General features: G+C 43.3%; 1 protein-coding gene across 2 annotated transcripts; it reads right to left on the minus strand.

The window, feature by feature from the left end:
- Nucleotides 1–1,915: 1,915 nt before the first annotated feature.
- RBX1 (ring-box 1) lies at nucleotides 1,916–16,084 on the minus strand. 2 transcript variants are annotated; one of them, XM_033865982.2, is made up of 5 exons: nucleotides 15,939–16,084; nucleotides 13,943–14,021; nucleotides 8,991–9,061; nucleotides 5,736–5,821; nucleotides 1,916–2,959 (listed from the first exon to the last, which is right to left on the minus strand). In XM_033865982.2, exons 1-5 carry the CDS (start codon nucleotides 16,014–16,016, stop codon nucleotides 2,947–2,949), a joined length of 327 nt encoding a protein of 108 aa, XP_033721873.1. In that variant the 5' UTR covers nucleotides 16,017–16,084; the 3' UTR covers nucleotides 1,916–2,946. The 2 variants fall into 2 exon arrangements, with proteins under 2 accessions (XP_033721873.1, XP_019799503.1); XM_019943944.3 differs by lacking the exon at nucleotides 8,991–9,061.
- Nucleotides 16,085–21,612: the final 5,528 nt, after the last annotated feature.

Here is a 21,612-nt window from a genome sequence, read left to right on the forward strand (position 1 = left end):
CCAAGAGACGCACAGCCAGGGAGAGACAATGGACACATTTGGGTGCCATGTTCCTAGACAGGAACTATGCAGTGGGGTGCTGGTAAATGACTAGCAACAGGCTCTCCGGAGAAAAGAAATTCTGATTTGTAGCATTTCTCAATTCTGTGGTGTAAATACAACCACTATGGCCAATTTCTAGGTATCAATACAAGGTTACTAAGAGTGGATTTGGGGGACTTCCCTGGTGGCACAGTGGTTAAGACTGTGCTCTCAATGCAGGGGGCCCAGGTTCGATCCCTGGTTGGGGAACTAGACCCCACATGCATGCTGCAGCTAAGGAGCCCACGTGCCTCAACTAAGGAGCCCGCCTGCCGCAACTAAGACCCGGCGCAACCAAATAAATAAATGTTAAAATAAATAAATAAAACATTAAAGTTAAAAATGAAAACATTAAAAAAAAAAAAGAGTGGATTTGGGAAGAGATGCACACAATCAGTTGTCAAGAGGCCACCTGGGGGGCCACTATGGTGACTGTGAGTGAGGCTAAGGTCTCCCAGACAGGGCAGAACCCGGAGAACAGAATCTTCAGGGATGGACTGAAGAAGAGGGGCTGCTGGAAGGAATCTAAGAGAGAATGGGCAAGTCAAGATCAAGCCCAGATCTGGGCCCTGTCAAGCTCTCCAGAGGTAGCTTCCACCACTCATTCATTTTAAGAAAATCTGCTAGACTGTAAGCTATTTGAGGGAAAAGACTTTGTCTACTTCAGCTGTGTCCTCTAGGTTTGGAACACAGTAAGCGCTCAAATAATTCCACTAATATCTTAGGGAAGAATTATGTCCACCAGTTTCATGAGGCAACACAAGAAAAACTGAATTGTGTTACAAGGAGACATTCTGGCTCAATGTAAGAAACACTTCCTAGCAAGTCTTGCAGACGTAGACACCTTGTTTGGTCTGCCCCATACCACTCCCATTCTTCTGGGAACTGTCACTCTACCTTTCAACTCTGAGGTTCTCAAGGCGGTCACTATTTTCTAAGTGAATCTACCGATTAGTCCAGGTGTCGGCATCTGACACAGCTGGGATTTTTGGAATTAGGACTTGGAGTAAGTCCCTCTCTTGTGGCAGAAACTGGGAGAAGAGGTGACAGAAGAGGTGTCAGCATCCAGGGTTTTCCTGCCATATATAAAGCTAGTTTCAGGGACTCCCTGGTGGTCCAGTGGTTAGGACTCTGCGCTTCCACTACGGAGGGCAAAGGTTTGATCCCTGGTCAGGGAAGTAAGATCCCGCAAGCCAAACAGCGCAGCCAAAAAAAACAAAAAACGAAAAACCAAAGCTAGTCTCTGCGAAACACAGGCAGGGAGAATCCCAGCAGCGATGCCTCAGTTCTATTCATTCATTCTTAGGTCCAGCTAGTTCTCTGTCCCTTTCTCTTATTACAGGACATAGCTCCATAGCCCTCTCATAAATGTCCCATGCCTTAGAAGCTGGATTCGGGTACCCTGCAACCAAGGGTCCCAATGGATACCCAAGCAGAACTCTCCAAACGTGTAACGCCACCTGTGTGAAAAGTGCTGTGCTCTTCACTGCTCAAGTATTCACGCAGTTTGAATGGCCACTTGAAAAGGGTTTAAAGGAGCGGATTTCTGCCGAGGGTGGAAGCCCTAAAGTAACAGCGATGGCAGCAGCCACCTCTCCGTGAGCACTTGCTCTGTGTGGTGGCAAAGTGGGGAAGCTGGGCTCAATCCAGGTTTGAATTCGAAGTTCTTAATTACTAAGCTAGAGGTTCTCAAACTTTTTAGTCTCAGGGTCCCTTTATGATCTTAAAAGTTGAAGACCCCAAAGAGATTTGGTGTGGGTTATATCTATTTACTACAATGGAAATCAGACCGAGAAATTTAAAAGATTTTAAAAGAACAAAAACCCGTCACATGTTAACGTAAAAATCTTTATTAAAAGTAACTATTTTTCAAAACAAAAAATTAGAAGAGTGGCATTGTTTTACATTTTTGCAAATCTCTTTTATATCCGACTTAGTAGAAGACAGCTGGGTTCTCACCTCTGCTTCTTCACTCAATATGTTGCTTTGGTTGAAGGATATAAAGAAAAGCTGGCCTCGTACAGTCATGCAGTCGGAAAAGGAACTTTGTGAACCTGCTGAAAGGGTTTCTGGAACCCTCGGAAGTCCTCAGCCTACACTTTGAGAACCACTGCAGTAAACTAACCTGCCTCTCAGTTAAAGACTATATAGCCATTGAATTAGTATTAGACCTGGCAGTTCTTTCCATGGCCAAGGCATTTTAAACAAATTGCAAAGGGTGGTGGTGGGGAAGGAAACTTGAATTCTCCTGTTAATTCAATTTTAAATGACATCGATTTCCAACTTGAGTTCATAGATTACACCTTTGGCAGCCAAGATTACTTATTAGATTTCTCCAAGTTTACTTTTCTAAACTAAGAAGAGAAAGCAACATGTCATACACAAAGTTAACATTTGTATAGCGTTCTTAACAGTTCACAAAGCCTCTTTCTGTGCCCACATGACGCCATTTAGTCCTCGGCAGCCACTTTACAGAAGAAGAGCTCGGAGCAGAGAGGCGACCTGCCCAACACTGCCATCAGTAGCCGGGCTGTGGACCAGGCTTCCTCATGACCAAGAGACATGCTCGCAGGACGACTCTGCTCTGGCTCTAACGAACAAACACCTCACTTTCAAAAGCTGGCTTTCCAACCTAGAAAGAGGGGTCCTTTTATGTTCACTTTTTTCACATACACAAGAGGCGGCATCTGTTCTAGAATCCAACTGGATTTTATTTGACACAGAATACAATATGGGTGCAGGAATAGCAAACCGAAAAGACAAAGCAGAAAAAACAGTTCTACCTAATTTATAATTAAGTAACAGGAGGGCAAGTCATTAAGTGGCTAATGATACAGTTGAGCTTGACGGAACAATTCTCTTTTTCTAGTGCCCATACCTGAAAGACAAGGTAAATTATTTAATTAATTCCTTGGTAATTTCCTGTTTTGAGACTATAAAACCTGCTTAAATATATCCGCAAACCTGGTTAAAACTTTGAAAAGAAGTAAGTGACCACAAGTGTGTGCCAAGACCGGGTTACGACCCTGGTCTCTGCCCCTTTCATCTTACCGGCCCCTATAACATCTTACTTATCACCCCCTTCTTATGACGGTCCCGCCTCACCACGGACTCAGCTGCACCCACCTGACTCCTTCCAGCTACCAGGCAGACACCAGGCAGTAACAGGGAGGCGAGAGGGAGAAGTGCTTGTGAAAGGGAGCTCCACCTGTTTGCCCCAGGCAGGGGCTCAGACAGCATGAACTCTTGGCCTCCCCTACCTGTGGTGGCCTCTTCACCTCAACTCCAGTCCTCAGGCAAGTTTAGGGTAAGGCAAATACAGAAACCAGTGACTGAACAGCCTTCAATTTCAAAATCTATCACCAGTTCCAATTATAGCCCTGAGTCCACTCAGCACTGCAGAAAGAGAACTGTGGAGAGAAACTAGGTATGGATCTCAGGTCCTTTCTGATTTCCCCAGAAGCCAAAAGTTGGCTCTAGCAAGATTACAAACAAGGGCAGGAAATTTCTTCCACATATAAATGGATTTCTTTTCTCCTTTTTTAAAAAAGTATTTATTTATTTATTATTCACTCGTCTGCAGCAGGTCTTAGTTGCGGCACACAGGGTCTTCATTGCCGCGTGTGGAATCTTTACCTGTGGCACGCAAACTCTTAGTTGCGGCATGTGGGATCTAGTTCCCTGACCAGGGATCAAACCCAGGCCCCCTGCATTGGGAGCATGGAGTCTTAGCCACTGGACCGCCAGGCAAGTCCCTAAATGGATTTTGTGAACAAAAAATCCTTCATTATTATCTTACTTAATAATCTTTTGTCGTGGTTCTTTGTGGGCAGTTCACCTCTGATTAAAATATTTTGTTATATGGATGGAAACCAGGGCACTAGAACTCTGCATCACTGCTTCCATCATCCTGAAGGGGTACTAGATTCTTTAAGCACTTCACGTAAGAAATTCACTTAAATACTGTCCAAAAAAGTCCTCATAGGGTAGAGCTCCAGTGTGTGTTAGAGGGCTGGAGAATAACCCAGAAGTTGTCCATCAGATTTAAGCATGCTGCAAATTGCTTCTTATGAATTTGTTTTCCCAGTGCACTGATAACCATGGCCAGGCAAAGTCACCAGCTGGATACAGTGACAGTGTCAAAGCCCAACAGGAGGGTTCTGTACACCCCCCACTTCTTAGGCTCAGCCCCAGGCACATGTAATGGGCTACATGAGACAGTTTTGGTCCAAGACGGAACCTGGAGCCTGCTCCAGGGCAGAGCCAATTACAAAGGCCTCTTGAGAACTTAGAACAGTGCTTCTGCCTTGACATGTATTACTTGTCATGTCATGGCTCCACTCAGAATGCAAGCTCCCCAAGGACAGCGAAGGACTGTCTCACACATTTTTATATCTTACACATTACTTAGCATATACTTTGCTGAAAGGAATGTGACGGTATGAAGATATTGAGTTATTTGGCAGGTTTCTTAAAAAATGAACATGCATTTCACAAGACTTTCAAAATTCTTTACCAAAATAAATAATCAAGTCTAAAAACAAAATAACTGTACCAATAAGTGATTTGTAAACATTTCACAAACTAAAGAACCCTATTTATTGGTTTTTAAACATAAGAATATTCTGCTAGTCAAAACTCATATTTAAGTAAAAATCTCCCTTTTCATTAAAAATTTGATCAAGAAAATGACTGAAAATTCAACAGATAAAAGAGCGTTTCACACAAAAATATAATAGGCATAAAAATATATAAAGAGTAGCCCAATTTCACTGAAAAGTTTTAAAAATGCAATTGAATACTAATTTTCACCTGTCAGTAGCTAAGATGGAAAAGTTTGGTAACAGAACATTGGCAAGAAATGGAGAATGGAGCCTCCTGCTTCACTGTTTGTAGGGACTGTGAATTAGCACATATTCTTGGGAAAGGAAAATCTGACACTATCAAAAATAAAAACATACATACTCTTTAATCAGAAATTCCTCTTTTAGGAATTACTACTACAGATATAAAAAATTCTACATATATATCCAAATACATTCAAGTACATATACGGGGACACTCGGGAACGCCACTAAGAAGCTGTTGCTGACGGCCACCTCCAGGAAAGAGATGAGGAGAACAAGGTGAGACTCATCTTTTGTGGTAAACCCTTTGACCACTTGAATTTCTGAAAATTTACATGTCATGTTTTATTTACATACTACTAACAGCCACAACAATAATGATTTAGTTGAGATAGCCATAAACGCTGTATCAGAATTAATCAGCATGAGATAAAACCAATGAAACATGATAGGTGGATATAATTCTAGCCCAAAGCAAAGACACCTGACATTAGTTAGCCTCTGGAGCCTTATTACTGATGTGATTTTGGAAATATTTAATAGTTTGCAAATTCTTACATTTTCTACTTTCATAGAACCTGGATAGTTGGGAAACTCTAGGCTGCAAGCTTCTAATGTGGATTCACCTATGCATTTTCCACATAGATGAGTCCTTGTCTAACTAACCAAAAGCTAGTTTATGAAAACAAGGCATGTTCCATGTCTCCATTTTCTAAGACTGTGCACCCTCCAGCTTGACGTGAGTCCAAGAATGATACTGACCACAAAGCCCAACCTTAAAACGTCAAAACATCCAGAGACACCTACTTTTGGAATTCCCACTCTCTGTTGTCCAACGGACACACCTGCCGTGTTTTGAGCCAGCGGGAGATGCAGTGGAAGTGAAAAGCATGCTGGAAGAAAAGATACATTTTATTAAAAATAATCCTGTGAAGGCTCAGCTCTCTGATGACAATACATCTCAAGGGCAGTGGGGTAGTTACACACAGGGGCTGGAGAAGAGTGATGGAAGGCAACACACAACGGGAGACAAAAGGTCAACAACGGGTTACACCTTGGTTAGGTACGAGGCTAAGTCCAGTGAAACATGTCAGAAACGTCATTCCTACAAAGGGAAGAGTGCATTTAGGAAGCATAGCAGTGTTCTAGCAGTGAGCTCTCTTTCCCTAAGGGAAGATGGAGTGGGGCTTCCTGGTCCTATGCGGCCTGTAGGGGGGGCTTACTCTACTGGGGCTCACGCAGGGAGGCCCTTGATCACACGTGGATTTCAAACATTCCCCCTTCTTGGGACCCAGCTGCCCTCCCCACCTTGGAGAAGGGAACCCCAGGAGCAGAGGCATCTATTCAGTGCAGGTAGTGCGCCATCCCTGACATCACCCAGAGCTGAGAGGGGCACTTCCCCGACCTTCCACACGCAGCTCAACTCTTTCCAAAGGACTTTATTTCCCCATTTGTTTATAGGTGTATTGATATGACAACAGCCTGGTACTCAGTGAGCCTTTAGTGGGTGAGAGACTGTGTCTTAAAAAGGAATGAGATAAAAACTTAGGGTAAAAGGAAGTATTACGATGGGCACACTGCACGCAAACAGCTGAAAGAGCGTCGAAGGGCTTATTCCGTGATCAAGACAGGAAGTAAAAGGGCAAAAGTACCAAGACTACTGGTACAGGGAGCGAGGAGTTGGCCTTCGGATATGGGGAGAAGGAAAGTCCGTGTGCAGCTTTTTGGTACGTTAATGACGTGCAGACGCTAACCACAGCACCTCTGTAATGGATGTTTATCCTCTGCCCCTGCTCGTGTGAGCAGCGAACGCGGACGGAACAACAAGAGTCTCCTCACCTGAGCCATGACGGGTCGGCTGAGTGGGGGCAGGGGAGAAGTGCTGACACCCCAACACACCATGAAAGCCTTGGCAGGCTTGGCTTAGTAACAGCCCTGAACTCTGGTCAGCGTGTCCCCCCAAACATGCATGGAACTTAAGGATCACAATGTGGATTATCATTTGTGAACTGTCTTTGCACAAAGACAGAAAGAGAATTCTGTGACAAACACTAGAGTCCACGGCTGGTGCACTGGGGCTACTCAACAGGACAAACACTCTCCCAGAGCAGTGGCCCTTTGCAAGATCCCTTTCCTCCTGACGCTCACACAACTCATTATTTCTGAAAAAGAGAAAAAACAAAATTTCCAAAAGGCAGCAAGCGGAGGCATTTTTCTCAATCCCCAGGCGGTGGTGACAGGCTCACCTAAGGGCGTTCAGGACACCCTTCTCCACCTCCCAGCTGCCCCGTTAGGCACCTTGCAGCAGTACAGGGTCCTGTACTCCCCAGCCACCTCCGAAGACAGAGGGAAAGACGGGCTGCAAATGAGGCTGCAGGGCTGGTGACAGCATCCCTGAATGCCCCTGTTCCCAGCTTTCTTCCTGTTAACCATCTAAGACATATTGATGAGTACACTGAGCAGTCTCAAAATACACTGCCTGGTGCTTCACACTTTGCAGGCAGTCTGTAAACATCTATTACCTCACTGGAGCCTCCAGCAACCCAGGCAAGCAAGCATGACGGCTATTACTATCTTCATTTTATAGACAGGAAACTGTCTGCATAACCAGAAGAGTTAAGTGACTTGCCTAATTCATAGAGCAGGTTAGTAGGAGACCCAGCACTAGAACCTGGGACTAGTCCAAAGGTTTCAGGCACACCTGCTGGCTCTTCTTGGTGGCAGGCTCTCTGAGCTCGACTCTCCTGAGCTGAATTTAAGGAGGAGCTCACTCCTTTTCCTTCCACCACAAAGTGACAAGGTTCTTAGTATACGCCTGGATGCCAGGGAGAGCAAAGAGCCCGATAAGCTTTATTCTTTATCCCCATAAATGATAAACACTGTCCCTTGGCCAGAGGCTACTGTGAAACTGTCAAAGGGCCCCAACAGCATGGAGAAGGTGCCCCACAAGGTGTGGGCTAGGAGAAGAGCCTCAACCCGAGGGAGAAAAGTACTGATAGCTCTCTCTTCAGGAACTACAGCCACCCCAAATTTTATTTATTTATATCTATTAACAAAGACGCTTACTGCATGCAGGAGGTGTTCTAAGCAGTTTTTTTTTTTGAGCAGAGAAAGGTTTACTGCAGGGGCATGCAAAGAGATGGGTGGCTCATGTCCCAAAAAAACCCCAACTCCTCTAAGCACTTTTTAACATAAAATCACTTCATCGTGACTGTGACACTATGCAATCTACTATCACCTCCATTTCATACGAGGCTTAGAGAGGCCAATACTTTGCCCAAAGTCACCTAGCAAGTCCCAGAGACAGGGAATGATGGTCTGACTCCAGAGTCTGACTTCTTAGGCCTGTGTCATGCTGGGAGCCCTCTGATCCCTGGGCACAGGACGCCCGGACAGGACAATTTTAGCTCCTATGACGGGGACTACATGTCTATAAGGATGAATTTTTAACACGTGCTGGAAATAACATATTTGATGTCTATTATCCTTCACAGCTGTCACTCCCTGGAAGGCCGTACATTCAGTCCAGAGATGCTGTACAAAACATTTCTGGCATGAGCCACATTAAAAAAAAACCCAAATCCTAACTTAGTACATTTGCCACACCTAAAACACACACAAACACACACACACACACACACACACACACACACACACACACACACGGACACTCAATTTATTCACCTTAGTTCCACAAGACACCTAGCCTTTTAAAAATGTGTTACGAAAGTAAAGATTTCCACTAACAGAATATTCCAAAGACTGTACCATAGGCTTTGAAGGCAATTCCCAAAGATGAATCCCCAAAATGTTGCTGACAAAAGTTGGTACACTTTATAATTAAGACAAACTATTGTCTCTGCAATAACTAATAACTTTAACCCTATAACAGGTGAACAGTACAATGCTTTTAAATCTTTTTTTTTTTTTTTTAGTATTTGTGTACCTTTTGGGAGAAAAGTGGGCTAGTCATTTTTTTCCTAGTTAGTTTCAAGACTGGCAAAGCAGGAAAAGTGGTACTATGTGTACAAGCCATGCTGATAGGGAAAGATGTTTCCTTACGTTACAGACGCCCCACGCAACGGTGCACTCTTCAGAAGTAGCAGACGCCTGGTTGGCTTGACACTCTATGCCTGTGGGAACAAGAGCAGACAGCACTGGACCCTGGCAACAACCTTTTCACCTACAGCTGCCCTACCTGCACGATTACACGATGACACGACTGGGGGTGGGGGGTGGGGGGTGGTGGTGATGGCATAAACATGAACAAAATCTCAAGTGGTTAATTAGTCATAATTGTTTTTTAATGAATGTGGAAAGGGGTGAAGAATAGAGAAGGCAGAGATATGACTTAACAGCATGCTTTGCAATGAATCCCTCCCCTTGTTCAAAAACAGAGTAACGAAGGAAAGAGTACTTTTAAACTCTGAACATAACCTGACTTGTCCAAATGACAGTGATTCCTCCTAATCTGGTAAATTTACTAAATTCTTAAAGCCACCTCATAACTCTTACTGTTCTGAGAACTGGCATCTCTATTCTTGGTGAATGCTTCCTCTCAGGCCCTTACAACACCCAGGTTTGCCACATGAAAGCCTAGCTGGGGGACAAGCTCTAGTCCCTAAAGGAGTCAGGCAGACATATGGAGCTGGGAGAGAGCAAGTAAAAGGGGGTGAAGAGGCCTGTGGCGAAGAGCAGTGTACGCTTTGCATGAGGACGTCAAAACTTAAGTCCTTAAAACACCGTCAACACAGCAGATCTGTGAGGCCAACGGGTTAGAGGAGACTCAGGGCTACCACTTAAGTGACACTTATTGCCCCTGAGGTGATTCTCACTGGTGAATGGAGCAAATTGCTGCAAATGTATCCAAATATCAATTTCATAGAGGGGGAAGGGAGGGAACTTAAATAGAATAAAAAATCTGACTGAGATCCAGAAAGGATGAGTAAAGCTCTATTGGGGATAAATATTCAACGAACAAGAATTACTAATGTGTAATTTGCTTTCTCTGAAGGTGGTAACTAAATGGAGTCTCCCTTCTGAAGAACAAAAAGCTTCAGGAAAGACTATTTAATGAGACAATTACTTCAAACTTCCATAGGCGGAAAATACTAACATTGTATGAAAGTAATGCTGAGATGTTAATGCATACATTTGGTCTTAGGGGAAGAGATATACCATAATGTTCTTTCCCCCACCCTTCAAAAATATGAAAGGCAAAGGATCTGAACTCACAGAAGTTGCTTATGCTACCCAGATTCACACTACAAAGAGAATAACTGGTCTTCCTTCTGATAAAAGTGGAGAATCTAGGGCCTATGCCATATATTCAAGAATGTATGGGGGCTGTGAATGCACCCTATTCAAAGAGATGGCAGAGAAGATAAAATCTGATGTCCTTCAAGTTGCATCATCTCACCTAGATGAGGACTATGTATTAAGAAATTAGCTAAGCAAGAGGCACAATTATTATTTAAGTAAATAATGAAACTGTTTCAAGGTACATTATCATGTTTAAATTTTTCTAGGTCTACGTATTTTTAAGGGGCTGTCGTTCTATGCCTAGTGCAAACTAGGCTTTCAGTATCTGAATAAGCAAACAAAAAATACTTCTATAAATAGAGAGAATGGGGGCCAAATATACATTTTTTCTTATCAGAAAACTCCTAACAAAGAACAAAAATATATTGTACAGCACAGGGAATACAGGAAATATTTTATAACAACCGTAAAGGGAGTATAATCTATAAAAGCGTTCAATCACTACGCTGTACACCTGAAATTAATATAATATTGTAAATCAACTACACTTTAATAACAATAAAAAAAGATCAGAAATAGGATTGCAATACAGAACGTCAGATAAAAGGGGATAAGGCATGAAAAATTACTAAATACAAGTGTAAAATGTCCTCAAAGATAAAATGTTTTCAAGCTTTTGGCCCAGAGGCTGAGCATTGGGGTTTAGTCATTTGTTTAAACAGGGGAAGGAATTGTTCTCTGTCAGCCTAGAACAGACAGAAAGGCAGCACACAACAGGTGTGCAAAGGCAGAAGTTGATTTCATGTGACTTATAAAGCTTGAGGACTTTTATACTTAAATACAAGAGCATTACAACCAGAGGACTGCTAAGGAAGCAATGGCTTCTTCTTGGAAGTGAAGAGATTTCACACTTTGAAAATATTGATGGACCTGTGGTTTCAGGAAAAGACTAACTTAGGGGCAGAGGCTGGGTCTAAGCACTTCTGGATGCCCCCTTCATCTGGAACAAGATTACCTGAGGCAATGGAGAAAATTACACCTAGCAGATGGTGTTCTCTAAAAGAACCAAGAAATAGGGCAATGCAAAATAAGTATGAAGCTATAGTAGGACAGGTAGTAACAATTTGGATTCCAAAGAGGAAGTCTTCAGACCAAGAATGCTTTGTAGGTGAGTTCAACTGGAGCACAGCCATAATCACTCATTTATTTACGGCTCTGTATACAATTATTCATTTAATGCCAGACCAGAATTTATTAGAAAATGGCCATTGCTAGATCAAGATTCTTATTTTCATCTTTAACAAAAGTGTCTTTTTTTTTTTTTTTTTTGTGGTTTGCGGGCCTCTCACTGTTGTGGCCTCTCCCGTTGCGGAGCACAGGCTCCAGACGCGCAGGCTCAGCGGCCATGGCTCACAGGCCTAGCCGCTCCGCGGCATGTGGGATCTTCCCGGACCGGGGCACGAACCCGTGTCCCCTGCATCGGCAGGCGGACTCTCAACCACTGCGTCACTAGGGAAGCCCCAAAAGTGTCTTTTAAAAGCATCATAATTCATCTATTTTTGAAAGGAAGACAAGCCCAGTTGCAGCAACCAGATTTCTCTTTAGTGTCTGTAATAAACAGAAGGGTATGTTCCATAAGGGTAAAGACCTGATCTCAGGTCTTTTATCCTAGACCTTGCAAAATGCCCAGGATATAAATATTCATCAAATGAACATGACATGACTTGAAAATACTTTGTTTGTTATAGGAATTCAACGTCCTACTTCTGCATCTGACATTTAAAATATATGATAAAGGAGGTGTCTAACTAAAAGCCCACATTGACCCCTCAAGTGTTCAACACTAAGAGAAGACAGAATATCAGTGGCCTTTGTCTGTCACCATCTTCCCAAGAAGTGCATTCTCTTGCATCCAGAAAGACACACAATGACTTAAATACAGAGGTTAAAAACAAGTCAGGATTACAGAAAAGAGCCCCAAGAAAGTAAAATTTTCTCTGGGCACAACTCCTTGTGAAAATGCACAACAAGGAATTGGCAAGCACGTAATCAAAAACCCCACCCTAGCACATTTAACACTGTGCATGTGTATTTCTGTGATGGGTTCCTTCTCTCTACATTAAACATCATGGTAGCTGCTGATCTGCTTTGACTGTTGTGTGAAAAGGTAAACAGGGTCAAAACTCAAAGAAATCAAGGGCAGTAAACTACCAACACATGCCATGATTGTTTTCCTGCACAAAATATTTGATTTGTGCTTTCCAAGTTGCAATGACCACAGACTAGTCTATTTTGTGTTTTTATTATTCACTGAGCAAATATCTAGTGAGAACCTATTATAGCTTATCACTAGATATAGTAGTATTATAGTACAAAACACTATGCTAGATGCTAGGAACACATCAGTAAATAACATGGAATTATAAAGAACCAACTAAATTAAATGACTGCTACAAAGAAAACTATAGGATGTCTTGGAAATATTTAACAGAACTGGCATAGCTTGTGTTTGTGTGTATGTAAGTATGGTCAGGGAAAACATCTTTGAGCAAGTTCAAGGTGAGATCTGAAGACCAACTATGGGTTAGTTCTACATTGCCCAATAAAGTAGCCACTGGCCACATGTGAGAATTGAGCACTTGAAATGTGGCTAGTCTGAAATGAGATGCTCTGGAAGTGTGAAATACACTTTGAAGACTTAGTACAAAAAAAAAAAAAAAAGTAAAATATTTCACTTTAAAATGTTGATTACATGTTGAAATAAAAATATTTTGGATATAGTAGGATAAATAAAATACAAATCATCTGTTTCTTTTAACTTTGTTAATATGAGTACTAGAAAACTTTAAATTACGTATGTGCTCACAATTGAGGCTTACATTTAGATTAGACAGTGTTGCATTAGACAAAGATGGGGGAGAAGAGGTGAAGAACATTTCAGCAGAGGGAACAGGATATGTAAGGGCTCTAAACAAGAGCATGGACACTTGAAGAATGGAAAGAAAGTCAGAGGAACCACCAGAGTATGCAGGAGAGTGGCTCAAGATAAAGTTGAGGAGGCAGGTAAGTCATTTAAAAAATAAGTTATAATTTCAATTCGAGAAAGTTGCAATTTCTTTGCCCTATTCCTGATCTCAATAACAAACCATTTTAGTACCTGAATGAATAGTGACTGTCCCTGGTGTGATCAACATTCTTGCCCCTATTAGTACAAGGATACTAAGTCCACTATGTGTTGACCACTGTGTGTAATGCAATATGTGGAAATTTAAATTAAATTTCTTTAGAGCAATTAACTGCCTATTTAGATGTCCCCTTAACTACACTTGGGCTAACACTGAAAATCCATACTCAGGTTTCTTTTCTTCATAAATCCCCAGCAAAAACTAGCTCTAACAGAACATTTTAGCTCAAAGTTCTTTTTCTTTCTTTCACTATTTTTGCCTTTGAGTCTGGTTACAAGATGGGAAACAGAGAGGATATAATCAATAGTACCTCTGTGTCCACAATTCATTCTAAATGTGGCCTTGCCATCTTTAGATTGAGTAGATTTATTCTGAGAGAGGGGTATGCCTGCAGGACATCATAAAAAACTACTTTATTTCAAACACACCAATGGTCCAGATGCACAAGACCCCAAGTGCTCTGACTGTACTTTAAATCTCCTTGGGAAGAAGAAAACTGGTCACATCAGGATGGCCGCAATCTCTGTAACCTTCTCAACTTCCTCCCATCCTCCTCCAATTACTTACAAAGATCCATAATGTGGTTCCGGCAGATGGCACAGTTATCAACCACAATATCCCAGGCCCAGAGGGCTACCGCATTCCACTGCAAAGAGAGAAAGGGGGAACAATGCACTCTACTCTCCTTGTAACACAAGCATAGACACACACAGAACACACACACGACACTCTACTAGGATTTCATGCTCCAGTTATCATCTTTTTGGCCACAAGGACCACTAAACAAAAGAGCTTCTAGAGGTTACATTATTCTTATTTATTATATCAGACAGCAAGAGTAGGTTACACGTACGCTCACCCATTCTCCAAACAGTTGAGTATATAAATACAGAAATGAATGTCATCTTTTAATTTTATTTTTTCCTACAGTTTAGTCAGCCATATCAATGCAAACAAATCAGGAATAATTTATAAGTGCCTGTTTTAGGTCTAATAATCACAAAATTGAATTACTGTGCAGGTTCTCCTGGCAGTTGCAGAAGAGCTCAATTTCTGCAAAAACAAATATCTGCTCTTCAAGGAGACTTTGGAAGCAGGAATGGGGAGGTCGAAAACAAGGAACACAATGAACTAAGATGATGACTGGATCATAAAACGGGTAATCGTGGGATAAGCTGGATAACTACGCAGTGTCAATACTCAGAACAAGGTCATCACTTAAATCTTACAAGATAACTGCACAACAAACTCTAAAATTCACCAGAATTTTGTTTAGTTCCTATCATCAAATAAACTGTTTTCAACTTTTACATGCTCAAACTGTTATATTCAGTTAAGATAATTTCCATAAGAATTTATCTAAAAGTAGTATTTAAGTAACTCAACCCTCTGGCTTCTGCAATTATAAATATTCCCAAACTCCCTTTCATCCACGAATTTGGTGCTACTTCTCAAACCTTCATCTCTTTCAAGCCTAATTCTCAGTGTCTAGTAACTTCTTCAGCACTTTTCACCCTACAGCTTCAACTTGGAGGAAAAAAATCCTACTTCTATTCTTCAACATGGCTGCTGGCTGTAACTGAGCATGCAGGGCCCACAATGAAACGCCAAAAAGCACTAGGAGGGGGAATATTGTCAGGGTTTAGCCAGATGTTCCAGGAATAACATCTTCCCTATTTCAGGTCTTCATTTTGTACAGATCTGTTTTATCTTGGGTGGGAATCGGCACTTTTCTCCCCAACTGCTGGCAAACAACTATAAGGCATTTCATGCAAAAAGACACGTCCCACATTTCTGCTTTCCCACTTTTACCAGGTCGTTCGCAACTAGTACTCAACCCTGCCTAAATGACACAAGATTTGGGCTCGCATTTTCTTTTTAACAAATTCCACCATGTTTCTTTTTTTTTTGGACAGCGGGATTCTGAATATGACCACAGGACTGGGGCAGCTGTGTGACAAACCAACAGACCTCTCAGAAGAGCCAAGAGTTACACTCGAGACACTTTAACTCGGCAGGGTCGAGGACCAGAGAGGGCTAATGGAGGCCTCGATTAGGCGAGGACCGGGTCGGGGTCCCTCAGAGGGACCCCAAGCTTCGGACAGGGGCGGGGCACGGAGATCGCCAGCCCGGGTCCTCAGAGGCCTCCAAAGCGGTAGGACCTCAGGTTCCCGGCTTTCGCCACACCGCCCCATCCTCCATCCACCGCAGCACTCCGACTCCCCCTTCCTCCCACCCCACCCTCTCCTTCCCCACCCCTCCACCACTCCAGTGACAGCTCAGGCGCTTGGCTCCTGCAGCCAAGTCGCAATCCCGCGTATCTCAATAAGCACCTCCGTGATTGGCCCCTCAGCTTCCTAACGAAACCAATACTGCAACTGACAGTGGGCGGCAGTCACGCCGATCAACCCTAAAACCCGCCCACCGGCTTCCTTTCGTGGTACCCTGTCCCAGGAACGCCCTGAAATGAAGCCCTTTCCTCCGCGCCTTGGCCATCCTCGGGCCTGCCAGCCAGATCCACGCCTCTCTAGCTTCCCTGAGGAAGGCGCTGGCGAGACCCAACCTTTTTCACTTCAAAGCGCTTCTTGCCCGCGCCGCTGTTCGTGCCGCTCGGGGTATCCACATCCATCGCTGCCGCCATTTTGGAAACACACGCTCCGTCGCCCGGCTACTGCGCCTGCGCGTCAGCGCAAGCCTCGCTCCCCCTCCCTCCCCGGCACCTCCTCCCGCGCCCCACCCCTCACTGGCGCGCGAGGGGCAGGTGGGGGCGGAGCATGTGGCCACGCCTCTTAAAGGCGCTGGCGCTGTCCTCCCCCACCCCCCACCTACCCAGCGTTGGCGGAGAGGAGGCGGTGGCCCGAGCGTCTGGGGCGGGGCCGGGCGGGGCTGGGCCGAAGTGAGCGAGCCGGGTGGAAACGTTCGAAAGGGCTCGTTCTCGTCGCCCTCCCCCGGGAAGCCCCCGGCCACACTCCCTCAGCTGGGGCGGCGGCTGCTTCCTCCGCTTGGGCCGCGACCTGCAGCACCGGCCCCGCCTCGCCTTCCCCGGCGCCGCGGAGCTCCCCGGCTCGCTGGTCCTCGTCGCGTTCTTTTGGGGAAGGGGCGAGGGTGGGCGTCCCGCCTCCCGCTGCCGAAACCCGAAACCTCACACTGGTCTTTCCAGATCCTGACCCGCTTACGAGCCCGGCCTGAGTTGCTACCCTCCCTGGGAGGCCTGAAGCACCGTTTGGTTTCCTAATTCCAATTCGGGAAATACTCAGGATTCGATGGGGAGACTGGAGCCCCCCGCTTCCGTGTCCTCCGCAGGATCAAATTGAGCAGGCATTATGTAGCCCTGCCTTCACCTGCCCACCTGAAACAGGTGGAGGGAGGAGGCTTAGGAGACTGGGAGATGACAGCCACAGCCCACCCAAAATACCAGTCCAACTCGGAATGGCCTTCGGTTAAAGAACACGATTTACATTTAACTCACTTGAGCACACACTTCCCATTCCTCAGTTGGTCATCGGACTATGGGGTCCTTTCTCCTTAATTTCGGTCCTCTTTCCTCTCTTTGAGCCATGATCACATCTGCAGTCACTGTACTTCTTGAAGTGTTTGTGTGAGGTATTTGCCACTTATTCTTACTGGTCATTCCTTCCCAGCCAAAGCACCCGAACTTTATGTCACCCTCCCTTTTCTAGACCAGCCCCCCGCCCCTTTTTCATCTCTAATCTTGCAGAGGTATGACTCTGCTAGATAACTCTTAAATTTTGTATTAGCTTGTTTGAAATCTCATATTTTCTATTAAAAGAGAATTGAAGAGTGATTGATTGTGTTGACTCCATTGTTAAACCAGAAGAAGTAGGATTTGTTTCCTTGTCTTAATCATAAACAAGAACAACGAATCTGTGAAAACACCACCACAGCTTTAACCAGACTAGAATAGAGAATAATTGTGTGAGACCTTAAAGCATTATAGGAACCTTACAAAGTTTTTCTAAGCCCAAGTTTTGTTAAATTAATGCTTCCACGTTAAGAGTTCTGTCATTTATTGTGTTCCTGCAGGAATACCCGAAACGCATAGTAAACTAAGGTATTGAGTGCATATTTATCCTTCATTCAACAAATTCACTGAGTATGTACCAGGTCCTGTTATAAACAGGAGAGACTGTGATGAAGGAGTCTAACTCCTGGTACGGAGATAATACACAAATCAACAAATAAACACCAGAAAATCTCACATATCAATAAGTGGAAACAAGGTCATGAGACTGAAGGGAGATGGAAGCAGTATTAAATTCGGTGATCAAATAAGTCCCCCATGAGGAGTAACATTACAGCTGAAGTCCTTCCAAGGGCTTAAAAGGCCCTGTATGATATGCTTCCCATTCATTTTATTGTGCTTTTCTTCTTTTCTTTAATGGTACATGTACCTTCTAACATATTTTTTCACTTACTCATTAGATTTATTGGTTTTTGTGTGTCCCACCAACAGGAATTTTTTTATTGTTTTCTTTATTGGCAACAAATACTCCTAGAACAGTGCTCGGTAAGTTGTAGGTGCTCAGTATGTGTTGAATGAATAAACTTGAAGCTTATTGAGCAAGGGGAGTGTGGTAAGAGAGGTTGGACAGGCAGGCAGGGGCCAGATCAGGTAGGGATTTTATTGAAGATGTTATGGGAAGATATTGGAGGGATAAAGTAGGGGAGGGGACTAACAGTGACATAATCTTATTTAAGTTTTTTAAAGTTTTTAAGCTTTGTAGGAAGAAGGTATGGTAGAGGTACGAGAGAGGAAGCACCAACGATTTACAAGTTGTTTGCTTTGTAAAGAGCTACAGTGGGGCAGTTCCATTAAGCTATGAAAACCTCATGTACTGATCTCTCCTTTGGAGATTTACCTTGCTGTGATGATTGGCCACCGCGTTCTGTATACTAGATCCTGCTGCATAAACCTAAGAAAACTTTTTGTAGGCCCCGTACAGATTCCTATCCTTCAAAATTTTACTTAGTTTACAATGCCATAGGTTGTAATTTTACTTTAGTTCTATTCAGTTCATCCATCCAGCCATTCTTTCATTCAACAAATATTTTTTATTTAAAACTTTTCCCCTCCCCGACAATGGTAGGTCAGAAGCACAGGTAACAACCTGGACTTTTAAATATTTTTTAATATTTGGCCGTGTTGGGTCTTTGTTGCTGTGCACGGACTTTCTCTAGTTGTGGTGAGCGGGGCTACTCTTCATTGTGGTGCGCGGGCTTCTCATGGCGGTGGCTTCCCTTGTTGCAGAGCACGGGTGAGCGCGTGGGCTCAGTAGTTGTGGCTCATGGGCTCTAGAACTCAGCCCCAGTAGCTGTGGCACACGGGCTTAGTTGCTCTGTGGCATGTGGGATCTTCCCAGACCAAGGCTCGAACCCATGTCCTCTGCGTTGGCAGGCGGATTCTTAACAACTGCACCACCAAGGAAGCCCCTCAACAAATATTTCTAAAACATCTACAGAACGTGCTGTGTGTTAATTATACCATGCTGATCTGGATAAAAAGACATCTGACATTTTAAGTACTTGCCAAAGTCCCCTTTCATCATTGAACTTATGATGTGTAACAGGAGAGGCAATAGTCAGTTCATGATAATTCCAATGAATTTTAGGAAAGGGGAAGTACAGGGTGCCTTGAAGCAGAAGGACAGTCTGGAGGGTGGGGGAAGTCCTCTTAGAGGAAATGTTTTGAGATTGAAGGATGAGCCAGACAAAGAGGAGTGGATGCAGTGGTATGCTGGTAAATGTTAAAAAATCCAGCTCTTAACAAAAGAAAGGGGGGGAAAAAGTCCTGATTTGTAGCTTTAGCAGCCAGATTGCAAAATTCCTGAAAATTTAACAATTGCTTCCATAAGCTGATGCAAGCTGGCTCCAGCACTCACACATACTGAGGGATATGGAAGAAGGTGGCATTCCAGTTTGAGCCAACAGTGTACAGAAGGAGCTGGAAGCTGGAGAATGCATAGTGCACTCATAAAGAAGCCTGGAATGGCTGCAGTATGAAGAGAATGAGGATGATATAAAATGTCTGCAAAGATGTGCAAGAATCAATTGTTAGTCTCTCTTCCCAATTCTATATTTAGCAATGTCATGTTGTTAGCTTGAAATTGGCCATAATCGAGTATTTACACTGTGGAAATCAGCCAACACTACAAACCAGGGGTCCCCTTACCCTCCTAGAGTCAGTTGTTAAACATTTACTGCTGGTATGGGCCAGGTCTTGCAAGAATGTTCAGTAGAGCCATGCAAAGAGTTTTGGTCTTTATCCTCAGTGATGAGAAGCCACTGAAGGATTTTAACCGGTCAGCCACATGGTCAGATATGCCTTTTTCAAAAGTGCTCGGCAGGACTTTCACTTCTGGGAAGATGGAGTAGACATACTTTTTCCTATTCTTCTCTCTAAGTACAACTAAAATCCCTGGATAAGATATATATTTTTTAAAACGTAAGACTCTGAAAGATGGAGAGAAGAGGGCAGACCTGTTAGGGACCTCAGGACTTGAGGAATGACATGGTAGTGAGTTCTCTAGGTTTTCTTTTTACCTCCTATATCCCTGTCTTGGAACTGAAGAAGCCAGCAACCTGGAAATGCCAGTGAGTGCAGATAAAACAACAGCAACAGGTTGCTCTCTCTAGCAGACAGAAAAGTTTTAGACAATAACTTCTCTACTCCATTCAAATTACGCAGAAAAAAAAAAAGTGGCCCCACTCCAACCCAAGTGGGGAGCTTAGACTGTACAGTTCACAAGTCTGTAACCAGGTGGTATAGGCCAATTAGGGAGTTGGAACTTTCCAGGTGTTAACGAGCTCCCCTACCCCTGTGGTGTAACAGGGGACCATGAAGGGGTATGGACTTCCACTCCCACTCAGCAGTAATGAGGCACCCCTTCCCTTCCCTGCTGGAGTGGTATTGGAGGAGGCCTAATGGAGAGTTAGGACTTTCACCGTCACCCAGCAATAATGAGCCCCCCAACCGCCACTGCAGTGTCAGTAGAGACCATGTAGGGAGATGGAACTCCCACCCCTGCCCAGCAGTAATGAGGAGCACCCTCACCTTTGGGTGTTGATGGAGACTAACTGGGGAATCTGGACTTCTACCTCTACCCTCCCTTGCAGGAGCAGTGTCAAAAAAAGGAAGGTTTAAATAAGATCCAGAGTCTCATAAAATAATATTAAGATGTCCAATTTCAGTTGAAAATCACTCAACTTACCAAGAGCTGTGAGATCTAAAAATGAATGAAAAAAGACTATCTATCAATAGATGCCAACACCAAGATGACAGATGTTAGAATTATCTGACAAAGATTTCAAACCAGCAATGATAAAAATTTTTCAACAAGCAATTACACACAAACTTAAAACAAATCTCAGGAAATAAATAGAAGAGATAAAGAAGACCCAAATGGAAATTATAGAACAGAAAACTTCTATAACTGAAATATCTCAGTGGATAGGCTCAACAGCAGAATGGAAGTGACAGAGAAGAAAAAAAAAGTCACTGAAATAGAAGATAGAACAATAGAAACTACTCAATCTGGACAAGAGAGAGAAAATAGACTGAAAAAACAAAACCAAAAATCTCCAGAGTGAAAATAACAAAAGATCTAACATTTGTGTCGTCAAGAGTCCCAGAAAGGAAGGACAAAGAGAGCCAGGCTGAAAATGTAATTGATGAAGTCATGGCTGAAATACTTCTCAAATTTGGCAAGAAAAATAAAACTATAGATTCGAGAAACTGAGTAAATCCTAAATAGGACAAGCCCAAAAAATCCATGCCAAGACACAATTAAACTTCTAAAAACTAAAGAGAAAGAAAAAAGTCTTGAAAGCAGCCAGAGAAAATGACAGCTTACCTATTGAGGAAAAATAATTCGAATGACAGCAGATTTCTCATCAGAAACCATGGAGGCCAGAAAGAAGTGGCAAAATATTTTTTCAGTACAGAAAAAACAAAACCAAAATCTGTCAACCCAGAATCCTATAGCCAGTGAAAATATTCTTCAGCAATGAAGGGGCAATCAAGACATTCTAAGATGAAGGAACACTAAGAAAGAATTTGTCAGCAGCATACCCACCCAAAAAATGGCTAAAGGAAGTTCTCTAAAGTAGGCAGGAAACAATAAAACAAGGAACCTTGGAACATCAGGAATAAGAAAGAACACACAGTAAGCAAAAACAGAGGTAAATGCAATAGGCTTTCCTTCTCCTCGAGTTTTCTA

Source organism: Tursiops truncatus, chromosome 11, assembly GCF_011762595.2.
Source record: "Tursiops truncatus isolate mTurTru1 chromosome 11, mTurTru1.mat.Y, whole genome shotgun sequence".
In the NCBI taxonomy this organism is placed as follows: Eukaryota; Metazoa; Chordata; class Mammalia; order Artiodactyla; family Delphinidae; genus Tursiops; species Tursiops truncatus.